Source organism: Saimiri boliviensis, chromosome 9, assembly GCF_048565385.1.
Source record: "Saimiri boliviensis isolate mSaiBol1 chromosome 9, mSaiBol1.pri, whole genome shotgun sequence".
NCBI classification, from domain to species: domain Eukaryota; kingdom Metazoa; phylum Chordata; class Mammalia; order Primates; family Cebidae; genus Saimiri; species Saimiri boliviensis.
In genome coordinates this window covers 87,907,488-87,927,463 of record NC_133457.1, presented here as the reverse complement: position 1 = coordinate 87,927,463, position 19,976 = coordinate 87,907,488, and the positions used below count along the sequence as shown (strand labels likewise).

At 41.6% G+C, this 19,976-nt stretch overlaps 1 protein-coding gene across 2 annotated transcripts in view; it reads left to right on the top strand.

The window, feature by feature from the left end:
• PLCB1 (phospholipase C beta 1) overlaps nt 1–19,976 on the top strand; it is a 724,287-nt gene that overhangs the window by 609,153 nt on the left and 95,158 nt on the right. For both annotated transcript variants that reach the window (XM_074406258.1, XM_074406259.1), the window contains exons 26-27: nt 2,228–2,447; nt 11,231–11,411. In XM_074406258.1, the coding sequence (XP_074262359.1) occupies nt 2,228–2,447; nt 11,231–11,411 (401 nt within the window). The remainder of the gene's footprint in view (nt 1–2,227; nt 2,448–11,230; nt 11,412–19,976) is intronic.

The window sequence follows — 19,976 nt, the reverse complement described above, 5'->3', positions numbered from 1 at the left end:
TTTATATATTTACGGTAACATTTTTTGTTCCCAGAAGCAGGATATTCAATTCAAAGCATGGAAACATATGAACTATGACTTCATCTAGGTCCAAATAAATGATAATTCACTGAAGTTAAGATACCATCAGTTGTAAGGCATTTCATGTTCATGTATTGCTAAAAAAGAAAATCACCGATGAACTGTAATACCCTACCAACCATAAGATGCATCTTGATTTCAGAAATATTAACATATTTTTAAAATACATATTCTAGAATTTATTGAATATATCAGTAAAATACATTTTTTTTTTCTTGGACGGAGTCTCACTCTGTCACCCAGGCTGAAGTGCAATGGTATGATCTTGGCTTACTGCAATCTCTACCTCCCAGGTTCAAGTGATTCTCCTACGCCAGCCTCCCAAGTTGCTGGGACTATAGGTGCCCACCACCATGTCCAGCTAATTTTTAATTTTTTTATGTATTTATTTATTGTTTTAGATAGAGTCTCACTCTTTCACCCAGGCTGGAGGGCAGTGGCACAATCTCGGCTCACTGCAATGTCCACTTTCCGGGTTCAAGCAATTCTCCTGCCTCAGCCTCCTGAGTAGCTAGAATTACAGGCATGTGCCACCATGCCCAGCTAATTTTTGTGGTTTTGGTAAAGATGGGGTTTCGCCATGTTGGCCAGCCTTGTCTCAAAATCCTGAACTCAGGTGATCCACCCACTCAGCCTCCCAAAGTGTTGGGATTACAGGCATGAGCCACTTCGGCCTCATTTTTGTATTTTTAGTAGAGATGGAGTTCCACCATGTTGGTGAGGCTGGTCTTTAACTCCTAACCTTAGGTGATCCACCCACCTCAGCCTCCCAATGTGCTGGGATTACAGACATGAGCCACTGTACCCATCCCAGAATGTTTTAAGGTCAGGCTCCGTCACATTAAAAGCTTTCTCAGCATGGGATTAAAAAAAAAAAAATCAGCGAGGCACCGTGGCTTACGCCTGTAATCCAAGCACTTTGGGAAGACAAGGAAGGCAGATCACTTGAGACCAGGAGTTTGAGATCAGACTGGCCAACATGGCGAAACCCTGTCTCTACAAAAAATACAAAATAATCAATGTTGGCACGTGCTTCTAATCCCAGCTACTCAGGAGGCTGAAACATGAGAATCACTTGAGGTGGAGGTTGCAGTGAGCTAAGATCACGCCACTGCACTCCAGCTTGGGCAACAGAGTAAGACTCTGTCTCAAAAAAGGAAATAATAATAATAATATAGTAATGTGGGCTGCTAGGAAGCCTCTGATGACTGTGCAAATTATATTAAGAGATCTTCTCTTGAGACACTTTACTGCGATATGCTGCTGTGATAAATGTACAAACCTGAGATGTTTATACTGTGAATGGTACCCTTTAGAAATGGTGCTGTAGAACCTGCAGTTATTTGCTAAACCTCCAGTCACAGTGCCAGAAACTGGGTTAAATACTTTCCGTGAGTTCTTTTATTTCATCGTCTTAACTGCCCTATAAAGTCGTAGAAGTATTATAATCCTTATAGCAATGCTGTTGGTGCCCTGCCCAGATTCCTTGTGCAGCTGGTGCAACTGTCTCCTGGCTGTGGTAAGGGTTGGCTGCTAACAGCTCATTATTTCTCCTTCTCTGCAAAATTGCCCTCAACCAAAAGGAAGCCCCCTCTCCAGACGGTTATACCTCCCTGCTCTGACTGTCCCAAATGTGTGAGAAGCTCACCTTCTTCCCTCAAGGTGAGACCAGCTCAGTGGTACAACTCACACTCCAGAGCTTCCCATGAGATCAGGCAGAGGCCAGACTCCATTATTCTGAGATCACACCCTTGCTTAGCTCCTTCCCCAGCCCCGTATACTTCCCTAGCTCCCCTACTCTGAGAGTCCCTCAGTAAAGCATGTGCAACTGAATCCCCATCTTGCTCTCTGTTTCTAGGGAACCCAAACTAAATATATATATATATATATATATATATATATATATATATATATATATATATTTTCGAATGAACCAACTGGGTCTCTGAAAAAATTTAGGAACATAGTTGCAAAGTTAGCAAGCGATAGAGCCAGACTGGAACCCAGATATATCTGACATCAAAGCTTTGCTCTTAAACTCCAGCTAGGCAAGATAAAACATTTCTTCCAAGAAGGTGGCTGCTTCTCTTTCTATCTGGACTTTCAGTCCTCCCATTCCCTTAGCTTTCATATTCATTTGTTGCAGAAGTGGAAGCACAGACCATCGAAGAGCTAAAGCAACAGAAATCGTTTGTGAAACTTCAAAAGAAGCACTACAAAGAAATGAAAGACCTGGTTAAGAGGCACCACAAGAAAACCACTGACCTTATCAAAGAACACACTACAAAGTATAATGAGATTCAGAATGACTACCTGAGAAGGAGAGCAGCTTTGGAAAAGTCTGCCAAAAAGGACAGTAAGAAAAAGTAAGTTCAATGAATATTTTTGGTTAGTTTCATAGCATGAAGAGTCGTTAACATGGATTTTTAATGTTTTAGATCATATTTTTGCACCTGTACCATGACAAGAAAGCCACTTAACCTCCTCCGTTCTCCACAGCTCTTGACGTACCTTAGCTCAGATTTGCTTGTGGATTGAATTTTTTTTTTATTTGACCAAATTCTGAGGATAAATATGCAGGAAGTCTTCCCTGGAGGCTAGTCTGTGGTCCCAATTCCAATTAGCTAACTTCCTGTATTACAGCTGCCAATCTCATGGGTATGAGACTTTGCCTTGTGTACCTAGAACCTAGTTGGAGAGGCAACTGGTCTTTTTTTGAGACAAGAGTCTTGTCCCATTACCCAGGCTGGAGTGCAGTGACCTCATCTCAGCTCACTGCAACCTCTACCTTCTGGGTTTAAGTGATTATCATGCCACAGCCTCCCTAGAAGCTGGGATTACAGGCATACACCACCACATCTGGCTGTTTTTTTTAATTATTATTTTTAGTAGAGATGGGGTTTCAACAGGTTGCCCAGCTGGTCTTGAACTCCTGGCCAGGTGATCTGCCTGCCTTAGCCTCCCAAAGTACTGGGATTATAGGCATGAGCCACCATGCTTAGCCACAACTGTTCTTTTAGAAAAGAGAAGCTAATTATCGTTTGCTACCCTGTCTGAAATCCATAATGCATACAGGTGACTATTATGTTTGGGCCTGGGTTTCTACAGCCCCATGTACCCAGACCTTGATGGTGAGAAGCATCTCTCACACATTCACTCAATTAATATTTATTGAGTACCTACTGTGTCCTGGAGATGCAGCAATAAGCGTGACTCACCCAATCATCATCTCAAACAGCTAACATGGTAAAGTGGGAAACGTGAGCAATAAACTACAGACACACAGCATAATCTCAGGTTATGATGAGGACTATTGAGGAAAGAAATAAATAGGACTATGGGATAGAGAATGATTGGAGATGGGAGATCCCTTCTGACATGTTGATCTGCAATAAGGTGATACGGAAAGAATAAAGCCTGGTCAGCTATGCAAAGGACTAAGGAGACTTATTACAGGAAACAGCAAGTACAAAGGCCCTCAGGCAGGAAAAAATGAACTTGTTCCAGGAACTGTAAAGTGGACAAAGTGGGTGAAACATAGTAAACCATGAGAGGAGGGAAACAGGATGAGATCAGAGAAACAGGAGGGAATCCCACTGCTAAGTTCTTTAGAGCTGGAACAAGTGACAGTTCAAAATGTATCGAATGTGTAATAAGATTCTACTGAAGAATGAAATTGACATGGTGAAATTTAATAGTCTCAGAGAAATGACTCTAGCTGCTGTGTGGAAGAAGGACCCTCAAACTGTGCATCTCAAATGGGTGTGAGTCACGGGGGATTTTGTTAAGTGCAGATTCTGACTCTGCATGTCTGAGTTGGGGCCTGAGCAGCACCAGGTGATGCTGATTCTGCAGTTCTGTGAACAACACTCTGAATAGTGAGGATCAAGGGCTCAGAACGGAAGTGGGAGACCAGTTAGGAAACTTTTTCACTAGTTCAGCTGAGTAATGATGGTGGTTTCATTTAGGATGATGGTGACAGACGTGGAAAGGGATGGATTCTTGATTTGTTTTAAAAGGAGCATAAGATACATGGTCAGAGGGCTGGAAGAGAGAAGCCTGCTTATATGACTCTGAAATTCCCAGGTGTCCTTTAGGGAAGGAAACTCATGCTGTTACCCACACCAAATGTGTTCCTGACACTCTTATCTAGACTAGACCAGTGTATCTCAAATTTCAATGTGCATATGAATCATTTGCAGCACTTGCTAAACACAGACTCTTGGGCCTTGGCCCCAGAGTGTCTGCCTCAGAGTCCTCCTTGGGTGGGGACTGAGCTGCTGCACTTCTAAAAAGTTCCTAAGGTTTGCTGCTGCTGCTGGTCTACTGACTTTCTGCAGATTGGCCCTGGTCTAGAATCATTCAGGAGCATCCTAGACATTGAAGGGTACCTGAAAGGCCTTCTTTGGTCTAATCCCTGCCTGCCTTCCCAGGTGCCATCTCCCACCACCTCACATGAAAACCTGTATTTTCTTCTTAGTTTCCAACATAATGAGCTAGGCCAGTTTGGATTCTCTGGGCGCAGGGCCCTTCTTAAACTGCAAGACTCTTGTGTGAACAATGCAGACCCTATCTCTGAACTCCCACAAAGACCTACTTCCAAATGTGAGGATGACATGTGGACTTCAGAGTATTACCTGCTGTCAGAACCCCACATGTGGACTGTTCACCATAGCTTATCATGGGACTTTGTGGACACAGGGTCTGGCTGACCACAGGAGGCTTCCTGTTTTATACTCTATTGAGGGCCTATTCCCAGTCCTGGAGTAGCACTCCATTGAGTGTCAACAAAATGTTGGGCATATGTGTCATATCAGTTTCCTAGGGTTGCTATGAAAAGTAAAACAAACTGGATGGCTTAAAACAGTAAAAATGTAGTTTCTCACAGTTTTGAAGGGTAGAAATTCAAACTCAAGATATGGGCCAGGTGCGGTGGCTCATGCCTGTAATCCCAGCACTTTGGGAGGCTAAGACAGGAGGATCACTTGAGAACGGGAGTTTGAGACCAGCCTGGGCAACATGGTGAAACCCCATCTCTACTAAAAATACAAAAATTAGCTGGGCGTAGTAGCACACACCTGTAATCTTAGGTACTTGGGAGGCTAAGGTGGGAGGATTGCTTGAACCAAGAGATGGAGGTTGCAGTGAGCTGAGATAGTGCCACTGCACTCTAGCCTGGGCAACAGAGAGAGACTCTGTCTCAAGACAAAACAAAACAAAAAAAACAAAATTAAGGTGTCAGTGGACTATGCTCTCTCCGAAAAGCCTAGGGGATGAATCTTTTGTCTCTTCTAACCTCTGGGGGTTGCTGGCCATCTTTGGCATTCCTTTGTTGATAGACACATCACTCTAGTCTCTGCCTCCATTATTACATGAATTCTCCGTGTGTAGGTGTGTCTTGGTCCAAATTTCGCTCTTCTAATGACAGACACTAGTCATAAGATTCAAGTCCATCCTAATCTGCTATGACCTCATTCTATTACCTTTACAACCCTCTTTCCAAATTAGATCACAGGCTGAGGTTCTGAGCAGAACCTGAAGTTTACAGGGATGTTATTTAACCCAGTACATGTGCTAAGTATTTGCATATACTATTTCCCATAGCAGCACTGTGAAGTAGGTACAGACATCACCCACATTTGACAAGAGAGGACCTAAAACTCAGTGAGGCCAAGTAACCTGGCCAGGGGCACACGCAACACACAAGGCTGTAGTGACAGTGAAGTCATGGCACAGTTCCTCCTGAGATGCTTCTTGTATCCTATGACAGCGTAGATCTGGAATCTGCATCTCTGTAGACCTGTGACTGTTCTAGTTCCTATACTTGCAATCTCTGTACAACAAACATCTTTGAGTATCTCTACCCAGCAAATGGATACATAAAATAACAATGCCCAAATAAATTTGCTCATTAACTATTTCAAATGTTATGAGATTACTCTTCAAAATTTAGATTCCTGGAATTTCTTTGAACATCCTTTGCAGGTATATATTATGAACTTGCTGACAGTAAATAATGTTTTGCAACATGAAGTTCTCTAATTAACAGTGTTAATGTTTACATTAAAATATTCTATTCAAAGTTTAATAATTAGGGAAATGGAAGTAAATGCAGTTACTTTAAATTTTGTTGTTATCCCTTTAGGGCACAGACAGTTCTTGTCTGAGATCTCAGGGCTTATTTAGCTATCAAGAATATTTTTATTTTGAATTTTGGTTATTTAGTGAGCACTAACAGAGTATTGTATAAGACATTGTTCTTAAGTCTCTATAAACATCAACTCATAACATTTATGGTGTTTTTTAAAAAAGGTGTATCATTTAGAAGATTTATAACTTTCAAAGCAAAATATCCCTTAGTTCTATTTCAGTGTAGATATAGCATTTTAATGAATTGTATTAAGAGAAGAAAAGCCTTTTAAGTTTAAAGTATTTCTCCAGTTCATTTTCGGTACTATAGCAGATAAATTACTCTTATCAGATAGCCCATTTTTCATATATTAGCTAACCAATGGACAAGGTATTGCCAAAGATAATCCACTGATCTTCCCAGCTCTACTAAGTCTTATGCAGAATTAATTGTACATTTACTCAAAACTTTTTTAGAATCATTGTCATGAGCTTTCTCAGTAAAGCTTATCTCAAAAGCTTGACTGATAATTGCTACTGATAAATAAAATTGCATTCTTTAACTGAAAACTTTATAAATTACCCTGAAACTATGTAAGCATGTAAGTGACCTGTCAATGAGCAAAGTATAAGACAAACTATTGCATTCTTCCTTTACTGAATAATCTTCTTTTGATGCCAAGTCTTAGAGATAAGATGCATTTTTTTAGATTTATATTGTGACATATGATTTACCACATGCTTAAATTGAAAGCACTATCAAAACCTAATACTTGGGCTTTAAAAAGTAACAAAATCATCGTTTCTGGAGGCTGGAGCGGCCCTAAAGGCCGTCTAGATTATCTTTGTCACTTGTTTAAGGAGGAAGCTGAAAGCTAAAGGTATTACTATTTACTTGTAGTTATATAGCCAATTCAGGCAAAGCTTTTCCTAAAACTTCTCCTGAATTCCTACTTTAGTTATATATACTGTGACCCCCCAAATCTGAGACAGTTAATTTAGGAAGTTTATTTAGAAGGTTTATTTTTCCAAGGTTCAGGATGTGCACACAGCCTCAGGAGGTCCAGACAACGTGTGCCCAAGGTGGTCAGAGCACAATGTATAAAATATTCTAGAGAAACATAAGGCATCCCTCAACATACGCAAGATGAACACTGGTTCTGTCTGGAAAGGCGAGACAACTCCAAGCAAAGGCAGGGAGACTTGAAGCCAGGAAGGGGTTTTCAGGTCATAGGTAGATAAGAGACAAATCGTTGCATTCTTTTGAGTTTCTAATTAGCCTCTCCAAAGAGCAGAGGCATGACTTGGAATAGAACAGGAGGCAGGTTGGCCAGAAGCCATTCACAGATTGACTTTTCCCTTTAACTTAGTGATTTGGAAGCCCCAAGATTTATTTTTCTTTCATAGTACGTATTTGTTTATTCACTTTTGTATTTACTTTTAAGTCATATCCTGCAAACTTCCAGTAGAATATTGAAGTAACATCGTAGAAGACTTGTATGTAAAAATCCCATGAAACGAGAATGAGAAACAGCACACGTGCATAGGCTGAGCTTTGCACAAGTTATCTAGGCCCGCTGCCCAATACGGAGCCACTAGCTGCTGGTGGCTCTCAAGTACTTGCACTGTTGCTTGCAAGATATGTTATAACTATAAAATACATACCAGATATCTAAGACTTCACTTTTAAAAAATAATGTAAAATAGCTAAAATCTATCTGTTGACTTTAATTGCATGTTGAAATAATATTTTGGATGTATTAAGTTAAATAAGATATATTATTAAAATTCACTCCTTTTACTTTTTAAAGTGACTAATAAAAGTTTGAACTGACATATATGAAAGAAATCACATATGCGGTTCTCATTCTATTTCTACAGGACAGCACCAACCATTTAATGTCATTTCTGTCCTTGAACACTGAATTTGGTTCTTATCTTCTGAGAAAAGGACATACGGTTTTGATAATTCTCCTTATCTGATTAAAGGATACTTGCTGACTCTTCCAAGAGAGACAGGCAATTTCCTAGTATTAAACTGCCAAAGATTTAATTTCATGGATTTTATACAAGCAGCAGAGGGGATAATGCCTTCAACTTTGTTTTTATAGAAGATGCAGAGACGTTGTTCACTTGGTTTTTTCTTGTATTGTCCCTCAAAACAAAACAAAACCAAAAAAAAATTCCTTAGCACATAATATCTAAAGATACGTCAGGAGGAGCTTTTCTTCAAGTGGCAAAGCCAGTGGGTCTGAGTATGTTTATCTGTCTTCCAGCTCCCTTGATATGCAATAAAATCCTGAAAACACCTAGAAAAATGAATGGATGGGCATTACATCCATTGAGTTACTTTTCCCTTCCTCCCTCCCTCCCTTTTTTCCTTCCTTCCTTCCTTTTGACAAGGTCTTGCTTTTTTGCTTAGGCTGGAGTACAGTGGTATGATCACAGCTCACTGCAGTCTTGACCTCCTGGGCTCAGTCAGTCCTCCTGCCTCAGCCTCCCAGGTAGCTGCAACTACAGATGCATGCCACTATGCCCAGCTAATTTTTTTTTTTTTTTTTTTTTAGAGATGAGGTCACACTATGTGGCCCAGGCTGACATCGAACTCCTGGGCTCAAGGGATCTGCCCACCTCAGCCTCCCAAAGTGCTGGGATTAAAGGCGTCAGCCACCACCATGCCTGTTCTGTCTTTCCCCGTTTTCTACAGATGATAATACAGAGTACAAAATTGGAAGGAATCACACCAATTTCTTACTCAAATATTAATCATCTCCATTGAGCTTTCTACATAATGTGAAGACAGGTTATTAAAAAATAGTTTTGTTCCAGACATGGCATACAGTCATGCTGTGTTGCTCTTAAGAGCACAGGTGTTGCTCTTCTGCCCTGTAATCTTTGACCTTGGGCAAGTTGCTGTACTGATCCCCCATGCTGTGTCCTTGGCCAATTATGTCTTAGAGCCCCGGTTTTCTCAAATGTAAACTGGAGATGGGTAGACCGACTAACTAGATTATGAGTGTGCCTAGCTCATGGCAGGTGGTCAGTAATGAGAGCTGCCTCTGCTGGAGTGGTTGGAACTGATTGAAGAAATGCCTCTATGCTCTGGCTACAATGACTTCCTGCACATAAGATAATTCAAGGTAACTTGTGTCATGCCAAGAGGAAAGGTCTCCTCAACACTGCAGTGAGGAGCCTTGTAGAATGTTCATCTTCATTTGGCATTACACATAAATACGGAAAAAGAAACTTGAGAGAATTCTGCATCCCTTATTTGACAAAATCAGATTCTAACACCAGCTTCAACCAACTCCCTTCTCCATGTGATGCCACCGATGCTGGCCCAATTCAAAGAAAAAGCAACCAGATTAGTGACCGCTGATTCTAAGAAGGTTTAGCTGGCCCATCGGACCGCAAGTGAAAAATATGGAGGCAGAGTCTGATGTGTTCGATGTCTTAGGTGGGGGTTTAGTCTTCTTTCTGGAAGGGATTCCATATAAATGAAAAGAGCATACCTACTCTTTGTACCCTGTTCCCAATACTCGGTCTTCCCATTGTTTCCTGCAGGTGATAGTACAGAGCACAAAATTGGAAAGAATCCTACCATAAGTTAATGAGAATTGGTTTCATTTATTTTGATATTCATCCTAACCTTCTAAATATCTGTATGATTCTCAAAGAACAATGCAGAGAAAGTCACGTTGCTCAGAGGAAGCATTCTAAGTATTTTAGAATGTACTAATGCATCTTTTCCCCCTTGTAAGCATCGTATGGAAAGTGCCATTTGGGTAAAGATATCCATGAAGTTAATGAAGCCTCCAAGTCTTATTTTCATTGTGTGTCTTTGCTGTTAAAAATCGTGTTAAGAGGCCAGGTGCAGTGGCTCATGCCTGTAATCCTAGCACTTCAGGAGGCCGAGATGGGCAAATCACTTGAGATCGGGAGTTTGAGACCATGCTGGCCAACATGATGAAACCCCATCTCTACTAAAAATACAAAAATTAGGCAGGTGTGGTGGCACATGCCTGAGGTTCCAGCTATTGAGGAGGCTGAGGCAGGAGAATCACTCAAACCTGGGAGGTGGAAGTTGCAGTGAGCCGAGATTGCACCACTGCACTCCAGCTTGGATGACAGAGTAAGACTCTGTCTCAAAAAACAGTGTTAAAAAACAGAACTCAGATGTCAGTCAGGAGGGTTATCTGTCCATGGCAACTACATGTGCTCTCCATTTATAAATCATCACCCCGATGCTAAACAGGGCACATCTTTAGCTTCCTCTAACAAAGTCTACTCAGTGCAGTGTCTTCTGAAGTTTTCATATGGGAAAGGTTACCGGGAATGACATTACACTTGTCATATTTTAAAATAATTAAAAAGATTAAAACCTGAAAGTTTTTTATTAGACACTGTTTTTCCCAAAGGAAAATTATTATTCTCACCACTGCTGTGCCTAGGGCCCCCAGACTCTGCTTTTCTTTCTGCCCTTGCCTCTTTCTAGAGCAACACAAATTCCATTCACCCTCTGGAACTGGAGACACTCTTGCTAAGCTTGTCCATGGGATTTCACCCGCTTCTCCAAGTGGCTTACGAAAATATGTATTTCCAGAGAACTTTCTCTCTCTTTTTTTTTTTTTATTTTTTTAGACAGAGTCTCGCTCTGTCGCCCGGGCTGGAGGGCAGTGGCCCGATCTCAGCTCATTGCAACCTCCACCTCACAGATTCAAGTGATTCTTCTGCCTCCGCCTCCCAAGTAGCTGGGACTACAGGTGTTTGCCACCATACCCAGCTAATTTTTGCATTTCTTTTACTAGAGGCGGGGTTCCTCCATGTTGACCAGGCTGGTCTTGAACTCCAGACCACATGATCCACCCACCTCAGCCTCCCAAAGTACTGGTATTACAGGCATGAGCCACCACGCCTGGCCAAACAGAGAACTTTCTCTAGAAAGAACTCAGGCGAATAACCTTCCCTCCACCTTGTTATGGCCTGCCTGTTTTGTGAGTCAAGCTCTGTGTCTTTGCAGATCAGAACCCAGCAGCCCTGATCATGGTTCGTCAACAATTGAGCAAGACCTCGCTGCCCTGGATGCTGAAATGACCCAAAAGTTAATTGACTTAAAGGACAAACAACAGCAGCAGCTGCTTAATCTTCGGCAAGAACAGTATTATAGTGAAAAATACCAGAAGCGAGAACATATTAAACTGGTAAGCCTGAGAAACATGATTTATGTTTGTGCAACTTTGGATACGTTTGAATAACTAAAAGGACATGAGGGCGGGTGTGACTGGCACCAACTTGATAGATTGTTTAGGTGACATGGTGTCTACCACACTAATATTTTTATAATCCCCACCATTTTAGCATCTTTACCAAGCTCCTGTGTCTTCTGCCAATAAGGCTATATTTTATTATCTTTATTTTCGCTAACTTATTTTGAGTTTATAATTGCTTTTGGGAATCTTTGAAATCTCACAAGGAAACAGAAAACACTTATCTCTGTTTAAGAAATTAAGAGTATTTTGCAAACAAATTTTCCCTTTTTGTTTTTTTGGGGTTTTTTGGTAGCACTGGGCTTTGCAAGAACTAAATATATATATATATATATTCATTCCACTCTCCTATAGTTAGAAAAGTCAGTACCTAAGTGGCCGACATGGAGTGTTGGCTACTCAATTCATAAGGCTTCCTGTGAAAGGAAATGCCATCCTCACCATTGATAATCAGTTTTGCTTCCAAAATGTTTTCTCATGAATTGAGACGTTCTCTCTATTGTTGTTGATTCCTTGACACATAGTAGGGACACAGTAAATATTTGGTGACAGGTAGATTAAATAAATTTACAAATAAAATATCCTTGAAAACAAGCTTATACCAAAACCAAAGAAATAAGTAAGCTGGATAGAAATTAAGGTAGAGTATCCAGAAGAAACGAGTTTTAAGAGATATTTGTATAAACTGTCCATTTCTTTGCTGAGGATCTGTGTATATAAGACAATTCTGAGCTGCTTCAGCTTGTAGGGTTGGAAACCTACAGACGATTTAGCTATCACTGTATAATGGGTGATTCGGTGTAATGCTGTTGTTCTAATACTGGTTCTCCAGTGACTCTATGCAATGAGTACATCAAAATCGCATGAATTGCTTATTGAAAATCAAATTCTAACTAGGCCAGTTATTCTCAACTTGAGCATGCATCAGCATCACCTGGAGACGTTGTTAAAGTGATGTTTAGGGCCTACCTTAAATTTCCAACAGATCTCTTGTAGGGCTGGTGTTTTCCTATTTCTGGTCCCAGGACCAGACTTCAAGAATTCCTGCCCAATACTTCAAAGTGAGGCTCATGATTTCCTTTTCAACAAGCTCCACGTGATTTTGAGGGGTTGCCTTGCTTGTGAACGACTGAAACCAGATGGAAGCAGTAAAAGCATGGCTGGGCTGGGGTTGGATCAGACACAAGGAGGGATTGCCTTGACAGACCTGAGAAAGTCAAAGTAATTTCTAATGGGCAGTGATGGCTTTGAGACCCGGCTGCAACCACTGCCATCTGACTTCCTCCAGCAACGCATCCCCAGTACTCCAGAACATAAAAATAAAAATTAAAAGAGCAGCCATGTATCAACCAGTCATCATGGGGCTATATTCTGTGCTGAGCCGTTTATAGGAACCATTCTATTTAATTCTCACAATAAACATTAGAGTTTGGTACTATTGTCCACCCCATTTTGCAGATAAAAACATGTATATAGCAAAATTTACTTTTCCAAGGTTCAACAACTGGAAGGTGGTACAGTTGGGATTTGAACCTTAATCCCTCTAGAGCCCCTTCTTTATAACCATTGCACATGTGCCTCTGCTAATTCAGATTTCAAGCCAATGTCATCATAATGAAGGGAGTTGCTCTGGTGTCCTGCTCACACAGAGAACACACAGCAAAATTCTTCATTATGATACCTGAAATGTCATTCCTGTCTCTCTTTGAACAGCTTTATTTCACATAAACACAATTCACTCATTTTAACGTGTATAGTTCAATGGTTTTTGTGTATTCATAGATATGTACAACCACAACCAGAATCAATTTCAGAACATTTTCATCACCTTAAAAAGAAATCCTGATGAATTACAATTCATCCATTCATTCATTCCTTGAACAAATGGTTATTAGACACCTGCTTGTTAAATAAACAGCAGTAAATAAAAGTAACAATCCTAGGCTTTATGGAGCTTACATTGTAAAAGGAAGAGTCAGACCATAAACAAAATAAGTTGGCAAAATATGTAGTATGTTAGGTAGTAATAAGGGCTTCGGAGAAAAACAGTATCAGAAATGAGGTAATAGGGAGTGGTGGTTTGGGGAAGGATGATGAGTTTTTTTTTTGTTTTTTGTTTTTTGTTTTTTGTTTTTTTTTTTTTTTGAGACGGAGTTTCGCTCTTGTTACCCAGGCTGGAGTGCAATGGCGCGATCTCGGCTCACCGCAACCTCCACCTCCTGGGCTCAGGCAATTCTCCTGCCTCAGCCTCCTAAGTAGCTGGGATTACAGGCACGCACCACCATGCCCAGCTAACTTTTTGTATTTTTAGTAGAGACGGGGTTTCACCTTGTTGACCAGGATGGTCTCGATCTCTCGACCTCGTGATCCACCCGCCTTGGCCTCCCAAAGTGCTGGGATTACAGGCTTGAGCCACCGCGCCCGGCGGATGATGAGTATTTTAAATAGAATAGGCAGGGAAAAGTTTGTGGAAAGGTTTACACAACATCCGAATTAAGAGGTGAAGAACTGACAACAGCCAACACAGGGAGGAAGACTCTTCTAGACAGAAGGATTGACATGCAAAGACTCTGGGCTGGAAATGGGCCTAAATGCTGGGGGAACAGCAGGGTGGCTCTGCCTAAGGAGGGTTATAGGGCAGCAGGTCAGAGAGATGGGACTTTTGGGGTAGGAGACAGACCTTTTGCATCTTTTGGCCTCTGTTTTCACTGAAGATCAGGTGGGAGCTGTTGGAAGCTTTTGAACAGCAGACTGATGTGATCTGAAGAAAATTCCACAAGGACCACTCTGGGCCTGTGCTTCCCAGTATACTACGGGAAGTCGTGTCCCAGGAAAGAGCAGTCCCAAAGCACAGTTCAGGCCAACAGTAGCCCAAGGGGTTAAGGAGTCCTGGGGTCTCCAGCAGATGACTCAAGTTTACTAACAGGGTGAATGTTGCTTAGAGCTCTGAACATCCTGGCCAGGAGCGGTGGCTCATACCTGTAATCCCAGAACTTTGGGAGGCCAAGGTGGGTGGATCACCTGAGGTCAGGAGTTCAAGACCAGCCTGGGAAACATAACGAAACCTTGTCTCTACTAAAAACACAAAAATTAGCCAGGCATGGTGGTGGGCACCTGTAATCCCAGCTACTCAGGAGGCTGAGGCATGAACCCAGGAGGCAGAAGTTGAGCCAAGATTGCACCATTACACTCTAGCCTGGGTGACATAGCAAGACTCCATCTCAAAAATAAAGGAAGAAGTCTGGTAATCGCAATATTAGTTCGTTTCACACTTCTGATAAAGACATACCTGAGACTGGGTAATTTACAAAAGAAAGAGGTTCAATTGGACTTACAGTTCCACGTGGCTAGGGAAGCCTCACAATTATGGCGGAAGGCAAGGAGGAGCAAGTCGTGTCTTACGTGGATGGCAGCAGGCAAAGAAAGAGAGCTTGTGCAAGGAAATGTTTCTTTTTAAAACCATTAGCTCTCATGAGACTTATTTACTATCATGAGAACAGCACAGGAAAGATTTACCCCAGTGATTCAGTCACCTCCCTCCATGTTTCTCCCACAACACATGGGAATTCAAGATGAGATTTGGTTGGGGACACAGCCAAACCATATCACCAACAATAATCATCTGGAGTTTCCCCAGGGCCCCAATAGGCAAGACCCATTCCCTGAGGAAAGACACATAGCAATTCAGAAGAGAGGTGGCAGAGTGAGAGGGAAGCCCAGTACTCAACAGGAGAATCCTGAAAGAGGAATTCAGAGTGCAGATGAAAACAGAAGCCAAAACATCCCTAGAAGGCCTCATGGAGAGATTTGAGCTGCAGAAATAGGGTACGGAAATCACAGGAAAGTCGTGCAAAACCTATACATCCCAGGAGCAATGCCTGAGCATGAGGCACTATGTGGACTCCCACTGATGAGGGTGTGAAAAGCAGCTCAGGAGCTTTTCTCTTGGAGGAAAAGGCTGGTAGAGAACTGAGGAAAACCAGCTGAGCTTGTAGGTGGGAAAATTGTGCTTGAGGAGCTAGGGAGGTGGTAGAAATCTTACTAGAGGTAGCAACTCCACCATAAGCCCTTCTAGTCCCCTATCCCTAAGAAGGAATGTGAGTATACATTGTAAAAGTTTTGAAGACTGTTCAGAGGCATAAATACATGCCCAAGCCAGCCTGGCCCTTTCAGGCCAAATGTAAGTCACCTACTCCAGGTGCTTACCCCTGCACCACTGTGATTATGGATTTGGCTTTCAGATAAAGCCCTAATGCCTGTTACACATGCCTGTACCGGCCTGAATATCTTGGAATTAGAACCACACAATGTTTATTTTATGGCCATTTGGAAGCATTTACAATTTTCACTACCTGCCTTCAGCTGCGACATGTGTGCCAGGGCTTCCTACCAGCTCCATTTGTAATGATCAGAGATTGTTCTGTCAGGAAATCTTTTGACGGAAAGGCATCCAGAAGTGTTAGTTCTGTCTTTGCTGGTGGTTCTAAATAATGAACAGGCCTCCCAGGCTCAGTTAGACAAACCGAAGTATAATTAAAAAAGAAGTGAGCTCCAGGTTAAAAGGAGTAGTTGGGTGATGAGGAAAATTAAGCTGACAGTATTTCATCTCCCCAAATTGCTTTGGGGATTAAATGCCAATGTGCTTTGGTTAAGGATTAAGCATTTCAAATGCCAGCATCCACAGTTCAAGAAATATCATGCATGGTGCCCATAAACTCCCTGTCAAAAGTTTATTGAAAGCTTAATATTTGTACAACATTCTGATAGACACAGGAGATGAAAGTGAATAAAACACTGTGACCACACACTCAGGGGATACATATAATAAACACTTCTAAGAAATGAAATAATATAGGCAGAAAAAATGGATATGAAAGCTCATATTTGCCTAAGTCTATCAATTGATAAGCACCTAGAGGATATTTTTGAGGTAATTGTTCATATCATCATAGGAGACATAAAATGCACACCAAGCTCTGTAGACTCTACTTCTGTCCAAAAAAAAAAAAAAAGAATCTGTGTCCTTAGAGCTCCACCCCTAAATAACTCTGCAGTCCGGCTACTCAAAGTGTGGGCCGTGAATCACCTAGGAGTGTGTCAGACATGCAGAGTCTCGGGCCCCAACACAGACCTGCTAAATCATGATTTGCATTTTAATAGGATTCCCAGGTGACTTGTTACGTGGTCCAGTTAAAGAAGCACAGTTGAGGCTGGGCGCGGTGGCTCACGCCTGTCATCCCAGCACTTTGGGAGGCCGAGGCGGGTGGATCACGAGGTCAAGAGATCGAGACCACCCTGGTCAACATGGTGACACCCCGTCTCTACTAAAAATACAAAAAATTAGCTGGGCATGGTGGCGCGTGCCTGTAATCCCAGCTACTCAGGAGGCTGAGGCAGGAGAATTGCCTGAACCCAGGAGGCGGAGGTTGCAGTGAGCCGAGATGGCGCCATTGCACTCCAGCCTGGGTAACAAGAGCGAAACTCCGTCTCAAAACAAAAAACAAAAAACAAAAAACAAAAAAAACAAAAAAAGAACAGTCTTAGAGTGTGTGTCTTTGCTCCAAATGCATTTTAGAGTAAGCCTAAAATTTATTTTACTTGAAATGAGAAATGCAGTGAGCTCTTTACAGGTTGGTCATCAAGTTGAGTGTATTATCCACTGGTGACCAAGTCACAGTTCCTGTGGAAATCACTCCTGTGGTTCCCTCCCTACATTCACGGTAGAAGGTACTGGTTGCTTTAGTTGGAAGTGAGTGAAAATAAAGACGGAAGCTTCTCCACCCCATTCAAATGCCTGTGCTCCATGATATCTCTCCATGAACGGCTTGGGGGGCTGTAAACCCCAGGTAAAGGACTCTGGCTCCAGGGAAGAACTACAGAGTCAGGGAATCTGTTCTAAACCGTTTATCTGTTTTTCATCAGCTGCCACCAGTTAAACCTGTGTTTTGTCTATGCCATTAGGATTAGGTTTTAATTTTAAAAGTGACTTTGGTAAGGTTGAAAATTCTTAGGGGTTCACCTGAGGGTCCCCAGTCACTCTGCGTATTCAGTTCTAGCATCACGTTCGACTAAACACCCACAGCCCAGTGAGCAGGGATTTTGTGGTAATGTTAATGAGTTTTTGCTTCTCAGTCACAGATGTACTTGACCCTCCATTTGTCTTCTTTCTTATTCCTCCTTTTTAGTAGCTTCACAAAGAGATTTCCTCGTTTCTTTCACAGTCACCATAGGTGTTACCTTCTGCAGAGCCTTGCTTTGCTTCGCGTTGATTTGCCTCCTGTCTTCTGTCTCCTTTCCTACATCTCCCACAGGTTCTAATCCCATGCATTTACCTCTTTCTTCACATCAACCTTAATGGCTCACATTCTTCTTGCACATCCTCCCGTCTGTCCCACCAGCAATCATTCCAGACCCCAAACCAACGTTAGTACCATCAAACTGAGTTCGTCCCATAAAGGTAAAATGTTGTGTTTCAGACCGAAAGTTCTGGGCAGATACTGATCAGCTCTTAATGCACTGGCCCATTGAGATGTGAATGGTGTTGAGTGGGGGTCTAGGGTCATATCTCCTCATTTCAGGCCACTGCTCCTCCACCAAGTCACTGAATGACCACCTGAATGTCAGTTTTCTCACCTGTCCAATGAAGATAAAAATATCTCTCACCCCGTGGAACTGTAAGGAGGAATAACAAGATAATGTACATATATTTTTAATGAAAGTCTTTTTCCGTACAATACCTGAATTGACAATGAAATATATGCACTTCAAATATAACTATGTATTAAGTTTTTTATATCCTGCTACAGCTTGAGGGAACTCATTGTCTCTCTCTGAATGATCTCCCAGCACCATGTGCTCTCCCAGCTATCTGGGAACCAAACTTGAATGTTCTCCTTTCTGTGGCTGCCTAGATGAAGTATATGTGTCAGGAGTAATTGTAGTGTCAGGAAGCATTTCTACTATCAGCTATGGTAGTGCTATCTGTCTTCCTCCAATATTCTGACTTTAACATAGGATCTTTTTTTTTTTTAAATAAATGATTCAGCTTTCCCCAAAAATGTTGTTTTCTACTAAACAGGAAATGACAAATAAGCAAAAGACTTTACTAGTAAAATAAGAAATAAAATAATTATCAACATTTTGTCAGTTTTCCTGATTATTACCCTAACGGGGTTCACACAGTCACACATACACACACACACACACACACACACACACACACACACACACAGAGAGAGAGAGAGAGAGAGAGAGAGAGAGAGAGATCCAAATCCATATAGTTTTCAATTTGCTTCTTTTACTTAGCATTATGTCATGGTTATTTTTCATGTCATGCTTTTTAATGCTTTCTCATGGCTTCATATTATTTTATTGTATGAATATAGCTGAATTTATTTATCTGGTTCCCTACTTGAGGTGGTGTATTAGTCCATTTTCACACTGCTGATAAAGACATACCCAAGACTGGGAAATTTGTAAAAGAAAGAGGTTTAATTGAACTCACAGTTCCATGTGGCTGGGGAGGCCTCACAATCCTGGTGGAAAGCAAAGAGGAGCATGTCACATCTTTCATGGATGGTGGCAGGCAAAGAGAGTCTGTGCAGGGAATCTCCCCCTTATAATTCTGTCAGCTCTTGTGAAACTTATTCGCTATCTTGAGAACAGCATGCAAAAGACCCACCTCTATAATTCAGTCATCTCCCACCAGGTCCCTCCCACAACACATGGGAATTATGGGAGCTACAAGATGAGATTTGGGTGGGGACACAGAGCCAAACCATATCAGGTGGCAACTCCAGATTGAATAGAAGTCTTGGTCAGACTTTCACATTCATTTTTTTTTTTTTTGCAAGGAAAAAAATTACAAACATTATTAAAACATTGAGACTCAAGCAGCTATTTTAATATCATTTCTATGCAGCTACAGACATTTTTAAAATAATGATTTTAAAGGTGTGAAAGAATATCTCATAGAATGATCAAGATGCTTGCCCTTTTTGTTTAAGACTTTCTCCTTCTGGCAAGAGAAGGGAGCTAGAAGAGATTATAGCTCTGGGTGGACAGGGCTCTCTCTGCTCACAGAGAAAGGTTGGACCATCAATATTAGCATAGTACTGGCACATAGTAGGCAAATATTATTTGAATGAGTGGTCACGACACACTCCCATATAAACATCTTCCATGTTTTTGCTTTATTTGTATTTATTTATTTATTTTTTTTTTTATAGAGACCAAGTCTACTTTGTTGCCCAGGCTGGAGTACAATGGTACAAACATAGCTCACTGCAGACTCCATCTCCTGGGCTCTAGTGGTCCTCCTACCTTAGCCTGGAACCACAGGCATGCACCACCATGCCCAGCTAATTTTCTGTATTTTTTAAGAGGCAGGTCTCACTGTGTTGCCAAGGTTGGTCTCAAACTTCTGGCTTCAAGTGATCCTCCTGCCTCTACCTTGTTTTTAAATTGTCCGTGATGTGTTTGCTGTGTAGGTTACTTAGT